The 18,751-nt window shown below is 41.8% G+C and overlaps 1 protein-coding gene across 3 annotated transcripts in view; it reads left to right on the top strand.

Moving 5' to 3' along the window:
- Positions 1-5,408: 5,408 nt before the first annotated feature.
- Positions 5,409-18,751, top strand: part of NOL4 (nucleolar protein 4) — a gene marked incomplete at both ends in the record, with an annotated part of 145,519 nt that continues 132,176 nt past the window's right edge. For all 3 annotated transcript variants that reach the window (XM_081323499.1, XM_081323498.1, XM_081323497.1), the window contains one exon: positions 5,409-5,687. In XM_081323499.1, the coding sequence (XP_081179625.1) occupies positions 5,409-5,687 (279 nt within the window). The remainder of the gene's footprint in view (positions 5,688-18,751) is intronic.

The raw sequence follows: 18,751 nt of genomic DNA, 5'->3' as shown, positions 1-18,751 counted from the left end.
TCCACTTTTCCCAGGACTGGAACCTTCTCCAGAGAATTAGGTGACTAATAAATGATAATTTAAGCTTGGTAATTTGTGCCTTGGGTGAGAACTCTCACTTGATTTGTCTGATGATTTTCTAATTCATATGTCAAATTGTATTATAATGGGATTAGATTATAACATATAATTTTAGTAATCTTATCCATTTGAATTTACCCAGGTTTTAACTCTTCCCTAGAATCCAAGCTTAGAATCATAAGAGTTGTAAGAGACCATTTATGCCACGGGTCCATTTCCTGCTCAGTGCAGGAATCCAGATGAAAGCATTTGAGGCAGTCCAGACAACATAGAATGTAGAGGAGCTGCTTACTTCTATGATTAATTAGATACACTGTCAAACAGCTCTTATTATAAATAGGGAAGTTTGTTCTAATATTCAGTCTGCCTTTCTGTAACTTAATCCACTGTTTTGCGTTTACATTTTGGAACAATGGAGAATGGTCTTTACCTCCTTCTGCGTGCTATCCTCTTAAGATAGTTGAGGAGTGCCATCATGACCACTCTCAGACTTCTTACTGCACTAGTAGGTAGCATCCAAAAAAAGACTTTTCCTGTTATGCTACTCTGGTTATGGAATACAATGTAATCTTCTTTAAATGGACCATTTGAGGAAAAGGAGTCTGTTACTCTTAAATGTCTTTCAAATTTGAAAAAGTGCCATTCTATGAATTATGTCCTTTGGGCAATGAGATCATTACAAAAATTATGCATATGCATCAAATGATATACTGCATATGCAAATAACATATTTTGTGCCATTTGTATATTGTCACTATATAGGAATATACTGTATGTATATCAGCATAATTATAGTAAAAGTACAATAACATTAAAATAAGTTGTAACTGTTTGATCCAGACTATCTTAAATAAAGTGGATTAATGCATTCATTCAGGAGGATCTCTGGATATAGATTTGGTCAACTATATCCAAACTAAGTTTCACTGTACACTCATCAAGAAAAACAAAACCTCTTGGGCCATGGATTTAGTTTGGCATAAAATGAAATGGACTCCAATCCATTAAAACAGCTAGCCTCCTGGAGCATTTTTCATGGAAACAGCCTGTTAAGTTGAGTTAAGGATGTAATTTGGGGATGTTATATATGATTTTGTGTTGCCTTTTTATGTTGAATGAGTGCTTTTAATTATGACTGTATAGGTTGTCTGTTGGAAATCATTCTCAACATTATATATTTATATATAAATATTTTAAAATATATAGGCAAGCATGATTATATATTTAAAGTGTATATATATATATATATATATATATATATATATATATATATATATATATATATATATATATATATATATATATATATATATATATATATATATATATATATATATATATATATATGATATATTTTCAGAAGTAATATGTACTAATGTCTTTAGCAAAAGGTCATCTATTTGGGTTTCCCATGTTACTGACAAAATGCATCATCTCATTTTCTCCAGGCATTGTCTGCGAAAGACATATTACTTAAAAATATCTCTGAATGTGAGGCTTATATCTGAATAATAACCAAGACACTAAGATGCATTGCCAAGCCAACCACAAGTGTTGTGTATGCTCTCTGGTCTGTGAAATATAAAAAGGAGGCACCCCACTTCCATGAACTTTGAACTTTGCCATAGATCTCATAACCCTGGGAAAAGTTACTATGCAGCTCCAAGGCAATTCCTTCACTGCCTTTCTGGGTGGATTCCTGGCAAACCAAAGGAAGGTGGTTTGGTGTACCTTTTCTCTTTCTCTGTAACTGTCTTAATATTTATTAACAACTTTATTGGCATTTGATATATGATTGGAAGTTATGGCTTTTTAGCTATAGCTTGTCACCAATACAGTCAAATAAGCTGGTAAAGAAAGATGAACTTGATCAGTTGTGCCAACTAGTTACTATGGAGCTTTGTTTTCTGGAACTAAACCAAAAATAAAATAGTTGCAGGTAGATTTTAACTTCACCATGCCTAAAAGGTTTGAATCTCAGTTAGAAATACACTGATGTATATTAAATGACTATATGAGAGTGCTATATAAACAATATCTTTAAATACACTGTACCATAAAGCATGGTCTCAGGATAGTGATCAATTTGATTCAATGACAAGTCTTTAAGTTATTGTTGCCTACATATTTGTCATCTGATGACAGATATGCCATTCTTTATTTGATCTCTCTAAAGTATCCTATTATTTTTTTCAGATAAGCATACATAGAGTTGCCTCACCTTTTCCCCTTTCATGAACATTATTTCTGTGACTTCTTAGGGGTCCTGTAAAGACTAATAATAAATCCATTATGATATAAGCATACATTTGTTAATCCTTAATATGCTGCAAAATTACCTTTATTTCCACTGCCACAGTCTAGGACAGCTCCCTTTTAAAGAAACCATTCAAACTAGTAGATTTTTTTTTAACTTCCAAAACATTGCATTGGGCTGCCCAAATCAAAACTTCTCCATAGTACAAGAACTGCATCTCTAAGCAGCTGATTGGCTGAATTTTCTTTGGGATGTCTCCTTCCTTACCAAGGGACATCTCAGAATCTTTCATTGAAATGCAAGGGGAGTTCCTTTCCCCACACCAGTGAGGATATTTTCTTCAGTCAATGGACACAAATAACTGGGCTTCATTAAGTAACTTACTTGAATTAAAAGCAACTCAAGATCCATTTGAAGGGAAAGCCCCCTGCCCTGTTTCGCAAAGGCCAGCCTTAGCGGCTCTGGGGAGGAAGTGCTAAGTGAGAAGCAGTAACCTGCCATGCCAGTGAACTGGAGAAAGACTCTTTTGGAAAGGCATCATCTGGTCCTCACTAAGTAAATGCTATTATCCACATTCCCACCCCCCACCCGCAACAAATTATGCGGGATGTGTGGGAAGGGAGCAGCACCACACGGCGGTGGTTGTGGCTGCCTGAAACCTTGAAAGTTAAGAATCCTCTTGGGACTCTTGGCTCCCAGGGCTGGGAGAGGGTGGAACTCCTTCCCTCCCTCGCTTACGCCGCCTCCTGCAGCTGGCCCTCTCGCTCAAGTGTTGCTCCAATAAGCAATAATTAGGTCCTAAGCTAATAATGTGTCAGCTGATCTTATGGGAGGGAAGAAGGGGAGGAGGGAGAGCTAGGCTAGACCAGAACAAGTCTCCATGGAAACGCTCCCCTCACACGCCCCTCCCCCTTCCCCCACCTGGTTGTGGCGGAGAGGATGTGGAGATGCCTCGTCCTCGTCCTCCTTCCTCCCCAGCGCCACCTTGCCGTCCGCGGCTCAGACTAGCCTCGCCTTCGCGGCGCTCTCTAACCTGCAGCCGCCTGCCTGCAGCATGCGCATTGCCCAGCATCCCTAAATGGGACAATTCTGTCCGTCACGTTGCCGCTCAGCCGTCTCCACAGAAACTTTTGTCCGGCTGACCAATCAGAGGAGAGCGGGCGACGAGCGGGAAGGAGGGGGGGGAGCCCAGAGAGCGAGACGGAGGTTTAAGCAAGGAGCTTTGCTCGCGCTCGGCTTGCGTTGCCGGCTGTCAGTCCCGGTTCTTGCGCCGCGAGACCTACCAGCAGAGCCACTGAACGAAGAGCGGCTGGCGGGGAGGAAGGCGGGGGAGGAGGCAAGCGGGAGGAGAGAGTGGGGGAGGGAGGGAGGGAGGAGGAGGAGGAGGAGGCGGGCGGCTACTGACCGTTTTGCAAGTGCCTTCCTGGGACAAGACAGGCGCGGCGCGCGCAAGGTGCCAGGCCAGCCATTTCCCTCCGGGTGCTGCTGCCTTTCGGATGGAGGAAGAGGCACCGAGGGAGAAGGCGGCGGGACAGGAAAAGCCATTATGAGACTTCCTCTTACCCCCACGAGCCTGAGGAGAGTCTGAAAGAGAGAGCTGGGCTGAGTAGCGGCCAGAGAGAAGAGCCGGGACTGGACGGGTCCAAAAGCCATGAGAGAGAAGGCGCACAGAGAGAGACAGAGTGGGAGTGTGCCTAGGCTCGCGCGGCGGAGAGGAGGAGGAGGCGGAGGTGGTGGTGGTGGTAGTGGAGGAGGAGGAAGATGGGAACTCCCTTTCCCGGGCCGCGAATAGGTGTTGGATGGAGCAGCTGCCGCCTTCCTTCGCCTGCTTGGAGGGTCGTTGTGCGGCGCTAGCCATTTGGCTCCCGAGGAGGAGGAGGAGGAGGAGGAGGGAAGGGTCGGTGGCCTGCCCCAAAGACGTCTGGAATCTCAAGCGAGAGCTGAAGCGGCGGCGAAGAAAGGGACAATAATAGGGCCGCTTGGCGGAGGGGAGGCAGCAGGGATGACGGTTCTGCTTAAGCATCCGGACGCCAAACTTCCTCGAACGCCCTGAAGCTGATGAGGGAGAGCTCAGGATTGCCTAGACTGGGCGAGTCCTCCATAGGCGAGTGCCGTCGTTTGCAAGCGCAGCCCGGCCGCCAGCCACCCCTCACTGGCCAATATCCTCCTCAGATTGAACTCGGCCTCTTTCAGTCTCAGTCCAAATTTGATATTTTCAGATTAGGAAAAAAATAATATATACTTTGGTGAGATCAACAACAACAATAACAACAACAACCGCGAGCCAGATTAAAGTGGCCTGCGGTGTCGATGTTTCTCTCCCCAATGTGCCCCGTACCTCGCCAGCTGGAAAGAACTTTCTATCCCACCAAGAGCTTCACACTCAAATTGCGGAGATTTAGGGGGAATTAAAAGGGGGCAGTAAGGCCAGGCTGCCCTTCAGCATTTTCCTCCATCCTGCACAACCAGCCTGCTTCTGGAGAAACGGAGTCCTCCAGGATAGACGCAGGAAGACAGCCGAGGGTTGGCTGACTGGGGTGGAGGGTGGGCTTTACTCTCTCCCCCCACCCCCAACCTGCACCATCCGGGCTGAAGCTGATGCCCAGGAGAGAAGAATCCGACTCCATGATATTATTATTAGTAGTCTTTTGGCTTCGAACCTTTTGGCTTCGATCTACTCAGGGGCCATGTCTTCAGTGCCATAGAAGCACAATCCTCTGGGGAAGAGACGCTGCTGGAGACGCTGGGATAGTCCTGCCTGGCACAACATTGAAGGGGCACTCACGTACCGGAGACGGGGAAGAGAAGGCAACCCTGCCAGATTTGGTCGCCTGGATTGTATGAGGAGGGGGCACAGCAAGTTGGGGGATGATCGGGCCCCGGGGCGGGCCACTCTTGAACTGATCGCCAAGCCTCCAGAAAGCAACCCCCTCTACGGTGACGGGGTGATTGTCGGGGACCTCCTCTCTCGCGCTGGATCTTGGCGTTGGAGCTCTCTTTCTCCATGAGCCCGGGGTGAACAGGTGCCCCGGAGGTGTGGGGGATCCGTCCCCGAGTCCGCTTGGGCTGTGCGTGTCTCTCAGGGCGGATTATGGAGAGCGGTGACCGGGACATGTATCGCCAGTTTCAGGACTGGTGCCTCAGGACTTACGGGGACTCGGGCAAAACCAAGACGGTGACCCGCAAAAAATACGAGCGGATTGTCCAGCTCCTGAACGGCTCCGAGACGAGCTCCACTGATAATGCCAAATTTAAATTCTGGGTCAAATCCAAAGGCTTCCAGCTCGGCAGTCCGGACGAGGTCAGTGGTGGTGGTGGTGCTGCTGGTGGCGGAGGGATGCAAGTGCTGTACGTGCCGGTCAAGACCACGGTTAGTAGAGAAATTGTCTGCCTTGTTATTTAGCCACATCGGGGAGGAAGAGTAGGGAGCCGCCGCCGCCGACACATAGCTGCCACCTCCACCCCCGAGTTGGCTCAGGCTGCTCTCTCTCCTCCCTCCCTCCTTTCTGAAATCTCTTCCTCACCACCCCTCCCGCCCATGTTGCGTTTGCCTGGCACCTTCTCCGCTGCTGAGGGCTTTGTGATCCTTCCTTGCTTTTACGTTGCAAGTGCACAAAACACACCCCTCTACGAAGTCTCTCCGGTTCCTTTCTTCCTTTCTTCTTAACGGGGGGGGGCGGGGGAGGGAGGAGGAGCGGAACGAGGAAAAGGGGAAATCTTATTTCGTCCCCTAAACTAAAACGGACGTGTGTGTTGTGTGTGTGTGTGTGTGTTGGTGAGTCCTGTAGTTGCGCACTACCCATAAGACTATTTCCGATCTACAGAGCGCAGGAGATTCTTATTAGCACCATACCAAACGGTCGGGGTGATTTGGGGTTTCCCTAGAATATCAGCTCTCCCCTTTCATTGTTAGCTCTTATCCCCTGAGCGGAAGAAACGTGCCTGGCTGGTTGCCCGTGGAAGCGGAGGGCAGGCTAATCAACAAAAGAGCCACGGGCTGGCTCATGACCGAAGGGGAATTGGTCTCTCGTGCGCTCGCTCTCAGCAGAGCCAGCCCAGAAATGTTGGGAGCCTTGCAGAGGTGGAGGGCATACAATAAGAGCACCGGGGCTGAGATGCTAGGCTGTGGAGGTGACAAAAAGCCTCATTTCCTATTTCAGAAGATGGAAATTGGTGGTTACAAGTAGGTTTATATTCTCCTTTTGGTATTTCTTGCTTTCTGAGCCTCTCTGCAAGCCTTCTTTTACTCCAATGTGCACACTTCTATACTTTGATTTTAGGATCTGGGTTTTGTTTAGAACAATGTTAAGTTGGGCAAGGATTGGGGGTTCTTTTTTCCTGATTGACAGGGGAAAAGGTTTTTAAATGAGGCGTTAAATTGTAGTGGAGATATGCAGAGGAAAATGCCAGAACCTTATACCTCTGCAATAGTATATCATGTGTATATGATTGCATGTATGTATGTATGTATGTATGTATGTATGTGTGTGTGTGAGAGAGATTTACAAAAGAAGTATATTAAATGACTTAAAATGAATAGACTACAGATTACTTAAGGCACTGTTTATATTTACTGCCAAGTAATATGAAAGTTTTGTGGATCTGGGGCAATTCACCAAAATTATTTTCTATAAACTCATTAGATTATACCCAATATTATAATAGTTATTACATTCAGTATAAACCTTTGAAAAGCCTTTAGTATCATAAAACTGAAGTATGAAATATAGGAAAATACATAATTCCCTATGATCTTTTTAGATAAAGGTTTGTAAGTGTCATCTTATTTCTGACAATGACTCAAAATGGAGCATAAAATTCATTTTGACAAAAGAACTCAGAAGAAAGTATCAATTTTGATTCCTTTTTACAATATAGCATGTTTAACAAAATTAGTAGTATTTTTGGTTTTATGTGTAACTATTAATAACTATTCTGTTTCAAGTGTGGTGCTTTACAAGCTTGAATAACTTAATTCTTTTGGATTCTGTTTACAATCATTCAGTTAGAATTTTTCTTGATATACTGTATTAATCTAAACATTTTACTTATTTGCTTGAATTAGCAAAGCAACAAGTCTTAAGATACATTTCTACATAATCTTTTAAATGTTTGTATTGTGATCCTTTGCATGTCTATTCAAAGTTCAGTTTCCTCCTATGTAAGGGTATATACAGGATACTATCCACAGTCTTGGAAAGTGATCAGCACATACAAAATTCATAATTCTCATAATGTTTTTGGTGTTACTGTACATTCAGTGGCATCATGCAATGAGGAAAGTTCACTGAATAATCTGCAGATTGCATTACTTTTTACTATGGCACATCATTCCTTGACCAAGTAAAATCTTCAATTTTGAAAACTGGATCCAGGCTCAAAGCAGAGGCATTTAAATCAATGAAATACTCAAGGAGAAGCTTCATTTTATAGTGCCAATCATGCTTTTTACTAACTCAGGCCAGTATTTGTGGCTCTATCTGCAGAGGATGCAGAAGTGGCATCTGAATTAGACGACTGTAATTAGCTGTAAGTACTGTAGGATCTACTTAGACCTTGGCCCAGAAATTTCAGCATGTGAAAATTGTAGCTAAGATTTTATGCACTATTCAGTATATGTAACTTCTATACTGTAGCAGATATACTAGCTACTACAACATTTCTGGGTCCAATTCAAAGTGCTGGTTCTCACTTTTGAGCCTTAAAGTGTTGGAACTTGGAACCCCCCCCAAATGTGCTTTTACTAGTGACAACTTGCTTGATTTGTAAAGTCAGGAACAGAGGTCCTTGCTCTGCATCATCATCATCATCATCATCATCATCATGAAAGTTGGAAGGGACCTTGGAGGTCATTTAGTCCAACCCCCTGCTCAGGAAGGAAACCCTATACCATTTCAGACAAATGGCTGTCCAGTCTCTTCTTAAAAACTTCCAGTGTTGGAGCATTCACTGCTTCTGGAGGCAGGTTGTTCCACTGGTTAATTGTTCTAACTGTCAGGAAGTTTCTCCTTAGTTCTACTTAGGAAAGATTAACTTAGGGAAGAAGATCTTTTCCATATTGTTTCCATACTTATTGATCCACTTGCTAGCTTTCAAGAAATCTTATGCATTTATTTTTCCAAGCATATCCCAAAATGAACTTTATTCTTTGATCTGATATCTAATTGTATTGCTCTTAATTTGTGCTTCATTTCTTTTACTAAATCAGTTTCTGTAAATTGGACTATTATTTACAGAGATACTACTGAACACCCCCAGCCACCACTTCTAACCATTTCTCTAAGCACAAGATTTGGTCAAGGACTACTTTATCCTTTGGTCTACTTGAGACTTTCAGACTAAGTAGAAGAAAAAGAGTTAAAATAGGTTTTTTTAATATTTAAATAAAATGAATTAACATCCCATGGAGACACAGGTCATATTTTGGCCACACTTGAAAAAAAGCAGAGTGGTTTCGGCTATATTGCTGTTTATTGATGGTTAACTTCAGAGAGAATTTCAAGTTTCTCTCTCCCACCCCATTCAACTTTATACACTAGCACCATGGACAGATGTTTTAGTCTGCTTAGCAATTTATCACCTTATTCATTCCAGTAACCTAGAGTAGTCATAAGAAGAGTTTAATCATTTAAATGTGCAGTAGTTCTTAAATGTTGATTGTTGCATTATTATTATTACTATAACTTCTAATATTCATAGTGCAGAGAGTGTGTAACTTCAAGCCCAGTTTAATAAAACTTTTTTTCACAATTTGAAATGCCATACATAAAAAATAAATATAAAATTAATCACCAAGTATAATTATTATTTAGACATTTCCAGTAATTTTAAATTCTAAAAGCATTTCAAGAAAATTTTAAAAAGTTGAATTTGTCCAGAATTATTTTCTCCTTGAAGCTTTAACATATGTGACTATGCTTTGCTATCAACCAGAGTCCTTTGCTTCTAAAGATTCTATAATCCACTACTGCTGGTAATTAGACATCATTACTGCTGCATTAAAGGCAAAGAGACAAGAGAAGAGGACAGGCTGGGGCTAATTAACTACTTGATTCTAATGAAAGAAAAAGACACTGATAGCAGGTGGGAGTTTGCACCAGGACAGACTAGACACACAGCAATGACTTCACTGAAGCAAGAATGGGTTGCTGTTGTACATTAGCAGGATTTTAATCTTCTTATTGATTTCATGGGCAGTGAATGAAACAAAGCTTGATCAAAGTTATCCTCTTATTTGGCTGTTGTATGCCAAGTGAAAATCTGAGGGTCACAAGACCTCATTCAGTTTTATTAATATGCACAGGAAGGGAGTATTTAGCATGTTGATATCAGGATTAATTCATTTTAGTATCTTCGTCTTCTAAGAGCAATAAGAGTTAATCTGTCTTCAAGTCTTCACATCACTCTGTGGTATAGGAAATGCACTCTTGGTCACCAGGCAACAACATCCTGCAATACAGCCATTTTAGGTCTACAGTGGGCCAACACACAGTGGAGTATTTATATGTACAGCTTAGTGAACAATATGCGTCTGCCACTTCTCCCTCTGTTACTGTTTTGTTAGCAACTCCCTTTTGTTAAGCTCAAGCTGCACTTTATTGAAAGGATACAGTGAAAGGATACCTAACAAGAGTTTTACAAAAAACTGTTAGGTGAGAAAAAAATGTCTAATGAAAGACAATAATTACTATGAAGATGCTACTTAGTTGAGCCAGTGATTCTGGAGTCAGTGCCTGAAATTGTAGTTTCTTTGAGATTATGAAATATACAATGTTTTCTTTGAAAGCAAAATTGCAAAGATTAAATAATAATGTACTGGTTGAAATAATTTCTACAATTTGAAAAACAAATGTTTATTTAAAACATGGGGCTACAATTAATATTATATTTTACTTCATACAAATAGTGATGTCAAAGTTAGTGGATACTGGATAGTAATAATTATGGAGTAGATTTCTCTACTGATTCCTGTATTGAATGTGTATGTGTGTGTGAATTTATAATGAAGATAAGTTGAACAAAACCTTGAAGTTTTAATTTTAAGTTTGAAATAGGATTTGCCCAACTTTTTTTCCAGAGCTGTATTTGGGATACAAATATTTTAATTGCCCTTTGGTATGAGTTGTAGTTGGGCTTCTAAACAAAAGACATATATCCAAACTGAACACCAATTACATTTGATCTAAAATAAAATCAATCTCTTATCTCTCATTTGGGAGAAAGCCATGTACACTGCCACCTTTGTGTGTGATGCATATGCTTGGAATCATACTACTGATTCAGAAATGAACTTTGCTACAGATCAGTATATTAGACCTCAGCATAAAGCTTTGGGAATGCAGCTTTGCATTATACTTTAAAAAAGAAAAAAAGTGATATTACTTGTTCAGTATATGATAAATGGCATGCTCTTGATAATATAAATGCTTAAGGCAGAGTATATGTACTTGTGCCACTAAAGTTAGGCATGTTTTTATTCTGGAGTTTTCAGTCATACTATAATGCTACTACAGACACAGACATATTATTAAAACTGGAATTGAAAGTCATGTTCACTTTTATTTAATAATTTATGACAGTGTGAAAGTATGTATCATTAAACCCTTCTCTTTAACTTACACTAATAAATTTAAAGCTTAAATGAAATATATTTGGGGAAAACTGAAGTCTACAAGATAATTAACAAGCCGTTTTGTCATATGATGCATAGTTCATGCTATAAAAAGCAGAGCAATATAATTAGGCAAATTTTATTGGAGATTTGTAACTCTGTATCTTAAAAGTTCACATGTTTATCCTACACTAGCTCAAATAGTGAACACAATTATTGTATCCACTAGATTCTTAACCAGTTGTAATTTCAGTTAGGCCAAGTAGATACTATATTTTTTATTTTACATTTTCCTTGAACAGTAATTCAGTAATAATACTCATGTTTTGCAATCAGAAGGTTTCAGTTCAGTCTCTAATGTTTTGAAATAGCTCTGGAAAATTGTTCTGTGCTTTGTCTGAAACCTAGCTGTTGCTATTCAGTATAAATGATGCTAAAATAGGTGAACATTCTGATTTAATGAAAAGGCAGTTTCCTAGCAATTATCATTATTGTGTTATGATTATTTCTGAGTCATTAGTATAGACTAAAAAATAAGTTTGGAAAAGGTAGATATTTACAAAAACTGATAATTCAGACAATTGTGTATTTAATGAAAACTCTTTTTGTGCTGAATATTTTAATATAAAACTATGTGTTGTTCAGGATCCAACCTGGGTCAGTCACCGGGGCCAGAGGGTTTTGTCTTTGGAGTGTTTGGACTCGTGCTGGAGCCCATCCTCAGGGAACTTCTCTCTAGCAGTGTGTGTGCTGTTCTGTGTGTAGTATTTATATGGTGCCTGTTGTATGTGGCTTTTTAGATGCTGATTGGGGTATGTTGATGGCTGGCTTTTAAGTCATTGGTTGTCATTTGCTTGTGCTGCTCAGCCCTTGCCTTCTAAGTACTTGATTTGTTGGTGGTAAATCAGCACTCCTGTTGACTGATGAGTGGCTGGCTTCCCAGACTTCAATCACTTCCCCGGCTGTTTTTATGTCTGCTCATCCAACAATCTTAGTAGCTGAAAAGTTGAATGTGTGTCCTTGTTCATTGAAGTGTGAGGCTATCAATGAGTCTGACTGCTTGTTTGTGTTCTTGCAATCTGGTAGTTAGTTTCCTCCCTGTCTGTCTTACATAGTCACAGAGACAATCCATACAGGGGAGTTGGTAGGTTACATTGAAAGTATCTCTCACCTCCAAGCGATCTTTACAATGCATAATTTGTCCTTGTATGGTAGTCTCTGGGAGGTGTGCGATCTCACTGGCAGATCTCAGAAGTTGTATTCTACAGCTTCTGAAATGTTTTTGATATATGGCAGGCTGTGCCCTGAAGATGGACTCCAGTATGAGTCCGAAAGCTTGGAAGATAAAAACTCTGTTCCCAATGATCGATCCAAATTGGATCCTGCAGCATTAACCGGGGACAGGCATATTCGCCTTCATTCATATGCAGTGCTTTTTTTCTAAAAAAGGTGCCGAAACTCTCATCTTGGCGGCTTCAGGAGGCAGGGGGGTGGGGGAGCGTTGCTGTGGTCACGGGTGTGAGGGGTGTTGGTGGTGGGCTGCCCCACAGCGTTGGAGCTGGTGTGGCTGGTGCTGTGGGAGCAGTGGGGCCCGCTCTATATGGCGGGGCTGTGTGGGGTAGGCGGCAGAGGCGGTGTGGGCTAGGTGATGCAGGGTGGCCACTTAGGCACGCAGGGTGAGGCATTGGTGGCACAGGTCCAGCACCAGGTAGGCCACCAGCTTGGCTAACACAGGGGAGCACAAGGAAGGAGTGACAATGGACTCCGCAGAACTCACTTCCCACTCCTTGTCCTGTTTTACTTACCTAGTTGAGATAGTGTAGTTCGGCAGCAGGGAGGGATGCAAAGTTCCTGCCAAATTTCCTTCGCTGCAGACAACTTGCCGGTGCAACATTTGCCGGCCAGGTCTTTTGGCACACTCAGCAGCAATTCCTATTGGCTTTCAAAAGCCAATAGGCTTTTGAAAGCCAATAGAGGGAGTAGCATAGCTTGTGCAGAAGCTTTTTTCTTTTTGTGCAAAAAAGGGTGCCGGAATGCCATTCTGAGCATTCTATGAGAAAAAAGCCCTGCTTTTATGTTTTAATCTTATGATTTTAAAAATATTGTAAGTTGCCCCAAACTTCGCCAGGTGCATACAAATATTATATAATTGATAAATAAAGGTAGAACATATGTTAAATATACATCAAATGATAATATGCTTCCCTACAAAGTCAATTCTTGCTCAATGACAGACCAAGGAGTTAACTCAGAAAGGCAAGAGGAAAATCTAGAAGAGGTCTGTGCAACTTGTAGAAATGAAAGGCCCACACTGATAAATTAAAAATCTTTGTGGTCTACAAAGGAATGCTGGTGGGCTAATCAATGATTTGGTGACTAGAGGAGCATCCACAGTGTTGGAGCTCGTGGTCATGGTAAGCCATGGAGGCACTAGGCAACATGACTTTCAGGGCAGTGGTGGTGATTTTATTACTTTTTTTTTAAAAAAAGTCTGTGCTCTGTCCAAGGGTACTTGGTAGGCTGCATGTACAGGCCTGGTCTAGAATTTATTTTGGAGCATTCAACTATCTAGAGCAGGCATGTCAAACTGATTTTGTTTGAGGCAACTTCTTATAAAAGAATTGCCATTAATTTGTTTTAATAAAATAATTTAAATCAATTTTTCACTTGATTTCAAATTAAATGAATTATATTGGTTGACAACGAGATTTTTTTTAGTACAATTGCCCAATGCAATAAATTGGTTTTAGGTATATGTGTGCACTAATTATTTCAAAACCAATACATTTTAACAACATATTCCATTTGTAAATGAATGCAAATGTGAATTATACAATTTTTTGTGCAAAAATAAAACAAAATAACAGATTTAAGAGCTGTTATCATTAGTTATCCTTAGATAAAAAATAATTCCATCATCCAAAACTTTGTTACACTGTATTTAACAAACAGATGCTTTGGGATTAAAAAAAAAGACTGACTACATTTGATTGTGTATCACCATGGCGTTAAAAAAAAATTCGAACAGTGTATGAAAAATAAAGGTTCCCTAAATGTCTGCTGGCTATATCTATACATTTTCCTTGATAGCATATCACATATAATTGGAGATTATAATTAGTTGTGTGTGCACGTTCAGCAAGTGTGATGTATTTGTGCTGGCATTTCTAGGCCTCTTTCCAACCACATCCAGAAAATTTTGTAACAAACATTGGAATTCTTATTCTGGATCAAACTGCTGTATTGTGATTGATCCCTTTGTTAAGACCCCTGTGCTGGTCTGTATAAGCAGATGTTATCACTGTTAACAGCTCTCTTCCAGATAGCAGAACTCATGAAATACCTTGATCATCCAGAAATACCTTTATTTGCATGCAGATGAGATTATAGCAGACAAGGTGTAGACAGATGATGTATAGATGGTATTCAAGGTCAAAAGACAGTTACGACTCACAGTGTCTCCACGTGTATCTGCCAGTTATGGAGGAGCACGTGTGTCTGCCGGCTATGGAGGAGAGTCCCCAGGGAGAAGAAGGAGGAAGTCCATCCCAGAAAGGGGAGGAGTGTAAGGCACATGATCAGGAGAAGGAGGAAATATGTCATAGGGAAGGAGGGGTTGGCTGACCCAGATAAGATAGCATATTATAATTTCCCAAAACAGCCACGTGGTGGCAGCACACTCCCTGTCTGGTATTTCATAATACCACTATAGAAAATCATATAACGGTAGTTATTCAAATGCAAATACACCTTTGTGATTTGCTTGTTGTCATAAAACACCTGAGAGATATAGGAAATAAACCTGAGATATATAAGGCATAAAAACCTGAGAGATATAAGAAATAAACCTGAGATATATAAGACATAAAAACCTGAGAGATATAAGAAATAAACATGCATACATATTGCAATAATAAGAATTGCCATTACAGGCCTAAAATAGTCTAAATTAAAGTTCAAATCACTTTTCTTCTTGAAGTCAGGATCCAACCAGGAAAGGCGACGAGTTCGGTCCTCGAGGCAAAAGCAGGACAAGCTCTGTGATGGGTCTGATGACAGTTTTTTGGTGCCTTTCAATTCTTGAGCTTGTTGGTCCTTGAGCAGAAGAAGGTCTCTAAGTTGGGGATTGGGGTGAAGATGAGACATTTGAGACTGGAGCATGATTTAGTTGCTCCCTGCCATGCTGCTCCCCGCCATAATTTGAAGCAGAGTTGGATGTAGGTGGTTGCTGTGGATTGCCTAGCAGGATGCATAGCTGTAGCGTGCCTGTTGCTATTGCATTCTGTGCACTTGACAAAGATTTTGCAATCTTTAGCAAAATGGTCATATGAAGCACAGCACCTGTAGCATACTCCAAGTTTTTGAAGAACCTCTTTCCGCTCTTGTACAGTCATTGCTCTAAGCTCACGACATTTTCTAAGAGGGTGAGGTTTTTTGTGAATATGACACAGACGATTAGGATCTTCATGCCCACCACCTGAATCACTCCATTGAGGAGGAGATGGTACAGGAGGTGAGATGTCCATTTTTCTTGTAAGCACAGCTCCACGTGAGTCTCTGTGTTGAGCTGCTGTGTCAATATACCTTGGTGATGATGATGGAGCAGGCACACTGGATTGAGGGTACTTGAAGCTGGGATCATTTCTTGTCCAGGCATGTTTGCCGATGAACCTTGATGATGATGATGATGGGGCAGACACACTGGATTCAGGGTAGTTGAAGCTGGGATCATTTCTCGTCCAGTTGTGTCTGCTGATGAACCTGCAAAAATATGAGAATGGGGGAAAGGAAACATTATGGCATAGTTTGAAATCTGAGCCTTGCTGTGTCCATTTCTCCTGCAGGTTGTATGGCAGTTTTGACACCACTGGATTGACACTGTGGGAGGAATCCAGGTAGCTCAGACCAGTTAGACGTGGGTCTGTTTTTGCCAATTCTAATTCCATGAGGAGATCACTTAGTCTTTGAAGCTTGTAATTGTCTTTGTTGCCTATCTTTGGAAAGTTTTGTAGTCTTTTGAATAAAGCATTCTCTAATGCTTCTGGGCTTCCGTAGGTTTGTTCAAGTCTTGCCACGAAGCAGTGAGACCTGCATCTGGGGAGTCAACATGTACTGTTCTCAGTCCTTGAACACAATCTGCAGATTCTGGGCCCAGCCACTTTATGAGTAGATCAAGTTCCTCCCTGGTGTTGAAGTTGAGATCAGCAATAGCAGCTTTGAAGGTTGCTTTCCAGGATCTGTAGGTCACTGGATGGTCATTAAACTTTGAGAGGCTAGAGTTGAGGAGCTCTTGGCGAATCATGTATCTGGCATGGTCAGAACGGTCTGACCCCTCACTCCTTGATGCCAAAGAAACTCGTGGGACCCCTTGGGTGTGAAAGTTCTCTGGTGAGAATGATGTTGCAAGAGCATTCAGCTGTGGTGTAGTCCCTAAGGCATGTGCTGGCTGTCAATTCAACCGTTGTCCATTGCTGGAGGTTACGTTGTCATTGGCAAGAGGTGATGCAGTTTGAAGTGTTGGCGCACCTGTGTTGTGGTGTTGAAGAGGTGCAGGCTTTTGCAGGCTTGGGGTCTTTGTGTTGTTCATAGGAAGTACAGTTGACGCACCTGCGTTGTAGTGTTGTGGTGCAGGCTTTTGCAGTTCTGGGGTCTCTGTGATGTTCGTAGGAAGTACAGTTGATGCACTCATGTTGTGGTGTTGAAGAGGTGCAGGCTTTTGCGGTTCTGGGGTCTCTGTGTGGTGAGTCAGGACAGTGTTGTTCGTGGGAAGTACAGAAGATAGCTCTGCATCGTTGCAAACATTATGCTTTAGCACATATTGGCTGGTGTGTTCCATTGGATCTTCCACTTCTATTGGGATGGAACAATCCACATTGGTGCTTTCCTTCATCGCCTGTTCATAGGCCTTCAGCTTTGCTCGGGTAGCTGCCTCCTCCCTTTCCATTCGCAGAACCTTTATTTTGTATTCCTCCTCTGCTTGGCGGGCTTTGTTCTGAGCTTCCACCTCTGCTTGGCGGGCTTCACTTTGGGCTTGCATCTTTGCTTGGTGGGCTTCCTCCTCTGCTTGGCGGGCTTTGCTTTGGGCTTCTATTTCAGCTTCCTTCCTGGCAAAGGAAACTTGCACTTTCTTTTCTTCTGCAAGCGCACGGGCCTCTACTAGCTAGTCATGTATCGTTGAAGCCCTGGAGCGAGAGGATCTAGCAGAACGTACTGTGACTTTAGTTGATGTGAATCTATGGGATCTGGTCTCCTGCAATTCAGCAATACAGATTTCTGCCTTATTCTTTGCATCTTGCACTAGGAGATCTCTTTGCTGTTTTAGTTCATCAATATTGGTTAGTTCTTCTGAGGAATCATCTACATTAGAGTCATTCAAAAAACCTGTGTATTTTGCAGACAGCCGCTGGTAACTTTCATATGCTGCAGATAGATGACCTATAGAGCCTCTTAATTCAACAGGATTATCCTTAAGGCTCAGCAAAACTGACATGCAGTATGCAGTTCTGTTCCATAGTTCTGACAGATTACTGGAAAATTCATCTCTAGTTGCCTCATAATTGTCCCTGAGTTTCTGGGTTGGTCTTATTGTATGCTTGGGTTTTACAGCAGGATCTTTGTACAAATCAGGGTTGTCTGGTCGAACCAGCTCTTCTGAATCAATGGGACATTCCGCCATGGCTAGGATAGATACAGAAAACTTCCTAGGTATTTTTAACTAATTCAGTGAACTTCGCTCTTTGACCAGCAGGGGACGCCTTCTGTGTGGTTAGAGACTTCAGGGAAGTTCACCCTTTAGCCACTAGGGGGCACTCTACATGTGCCTGGGGACAAGCCTTATATTTGCTGAGCAGCCACCGGGGTGCTGCTTGCGTAAGTGGGTACTTCAACAAAGTTCACCCTTTGACCACTAGAGGTCGCTGTTTGGAAGCAAGTCTGTTATTTGCAGATCAGCCACTGGGGAGTGCGCTGTGCTGCATGAGCAAATACAAGCCTGTTATTGCCCCTAGCCTTCACTTGGACACAAGGTCAGCCAAATTGTTTCTTAGGACCATAAGTTGTAAGCCGGTCTGGAACTCTTAAGGAACTGCCTGTCCATGTTAAGAGTGTCAACCGTAGGCTGTAAACTGTGCCATTAACGAAGGTTAATTTGCTCCTTGTTCCTTTGTTTAGAACTAGCAGAACTGGGTAGGATTGCTTTGCTTTAGGCCTTCAGTTGCCGGTAACTTAACTGTAGGCTTGCTGAATAATCTCCCCTCTGGAGATTCAAAACATATATTTTAGGATTGTTAGCTAAATCACTTGGTTTTTTCCATATAAAGATGCTTTCATGGCTTGTCATAAGTGTGAATCAATATCTTTCTCTGTCTATACAGCTTTACATGCAGTTTAAATTTGCAGACAGTATAAATGTTTCAGTTTGGCCACCAGAGGACGCTGCCTGCTTTAACATAAATCCAAGCTTGCTGTTTACTTTCTTCATTCCAAGGGTAGAGGCTTCTTTCACTCAGCAGTAAACCAGGGGCTTGGTTACCAAGGCAACTAATTGTTTTATGGCCCTTTTATGGCTGCCTCAGAAGTCTGTTAAACAAAGGGAGTTTAGCAAACTGACAAACTTTTTTTTCCTTTTTTGAGTAAAATTCAGCTCTAAACACAAATTGGGTTTGCAACATAGGATATCCGTGATCTTCCCAGTCCAATTTGGGGAAAAGGCAGTTTCCCTTTGGAGAAGACAGACAGGAAATTTTTGGTCCTGCATTTGATTTCATAAAGATTACAAACAAACAGTCTCTCTTTGCAATTAGGAACATTTGTAAACATTCAAA

The sequence above is a fragment of the Vipera berus genome (genome assembly GCF_964194415.1).
Source record: "Vipera berus genome assembly, chromosome: 3".
NCBI classification, from domain to species: Eukaryota; Metazoa; Chordata; class Lepidosauria; order Squamata; family Viperidae; genus Vipera; species Vipera berus.
The sequence above is the reverse complement of the archived record's forward strand: the minus strand, read 5'-3'. Positions and strand labels throughout refer to the sequence as shown.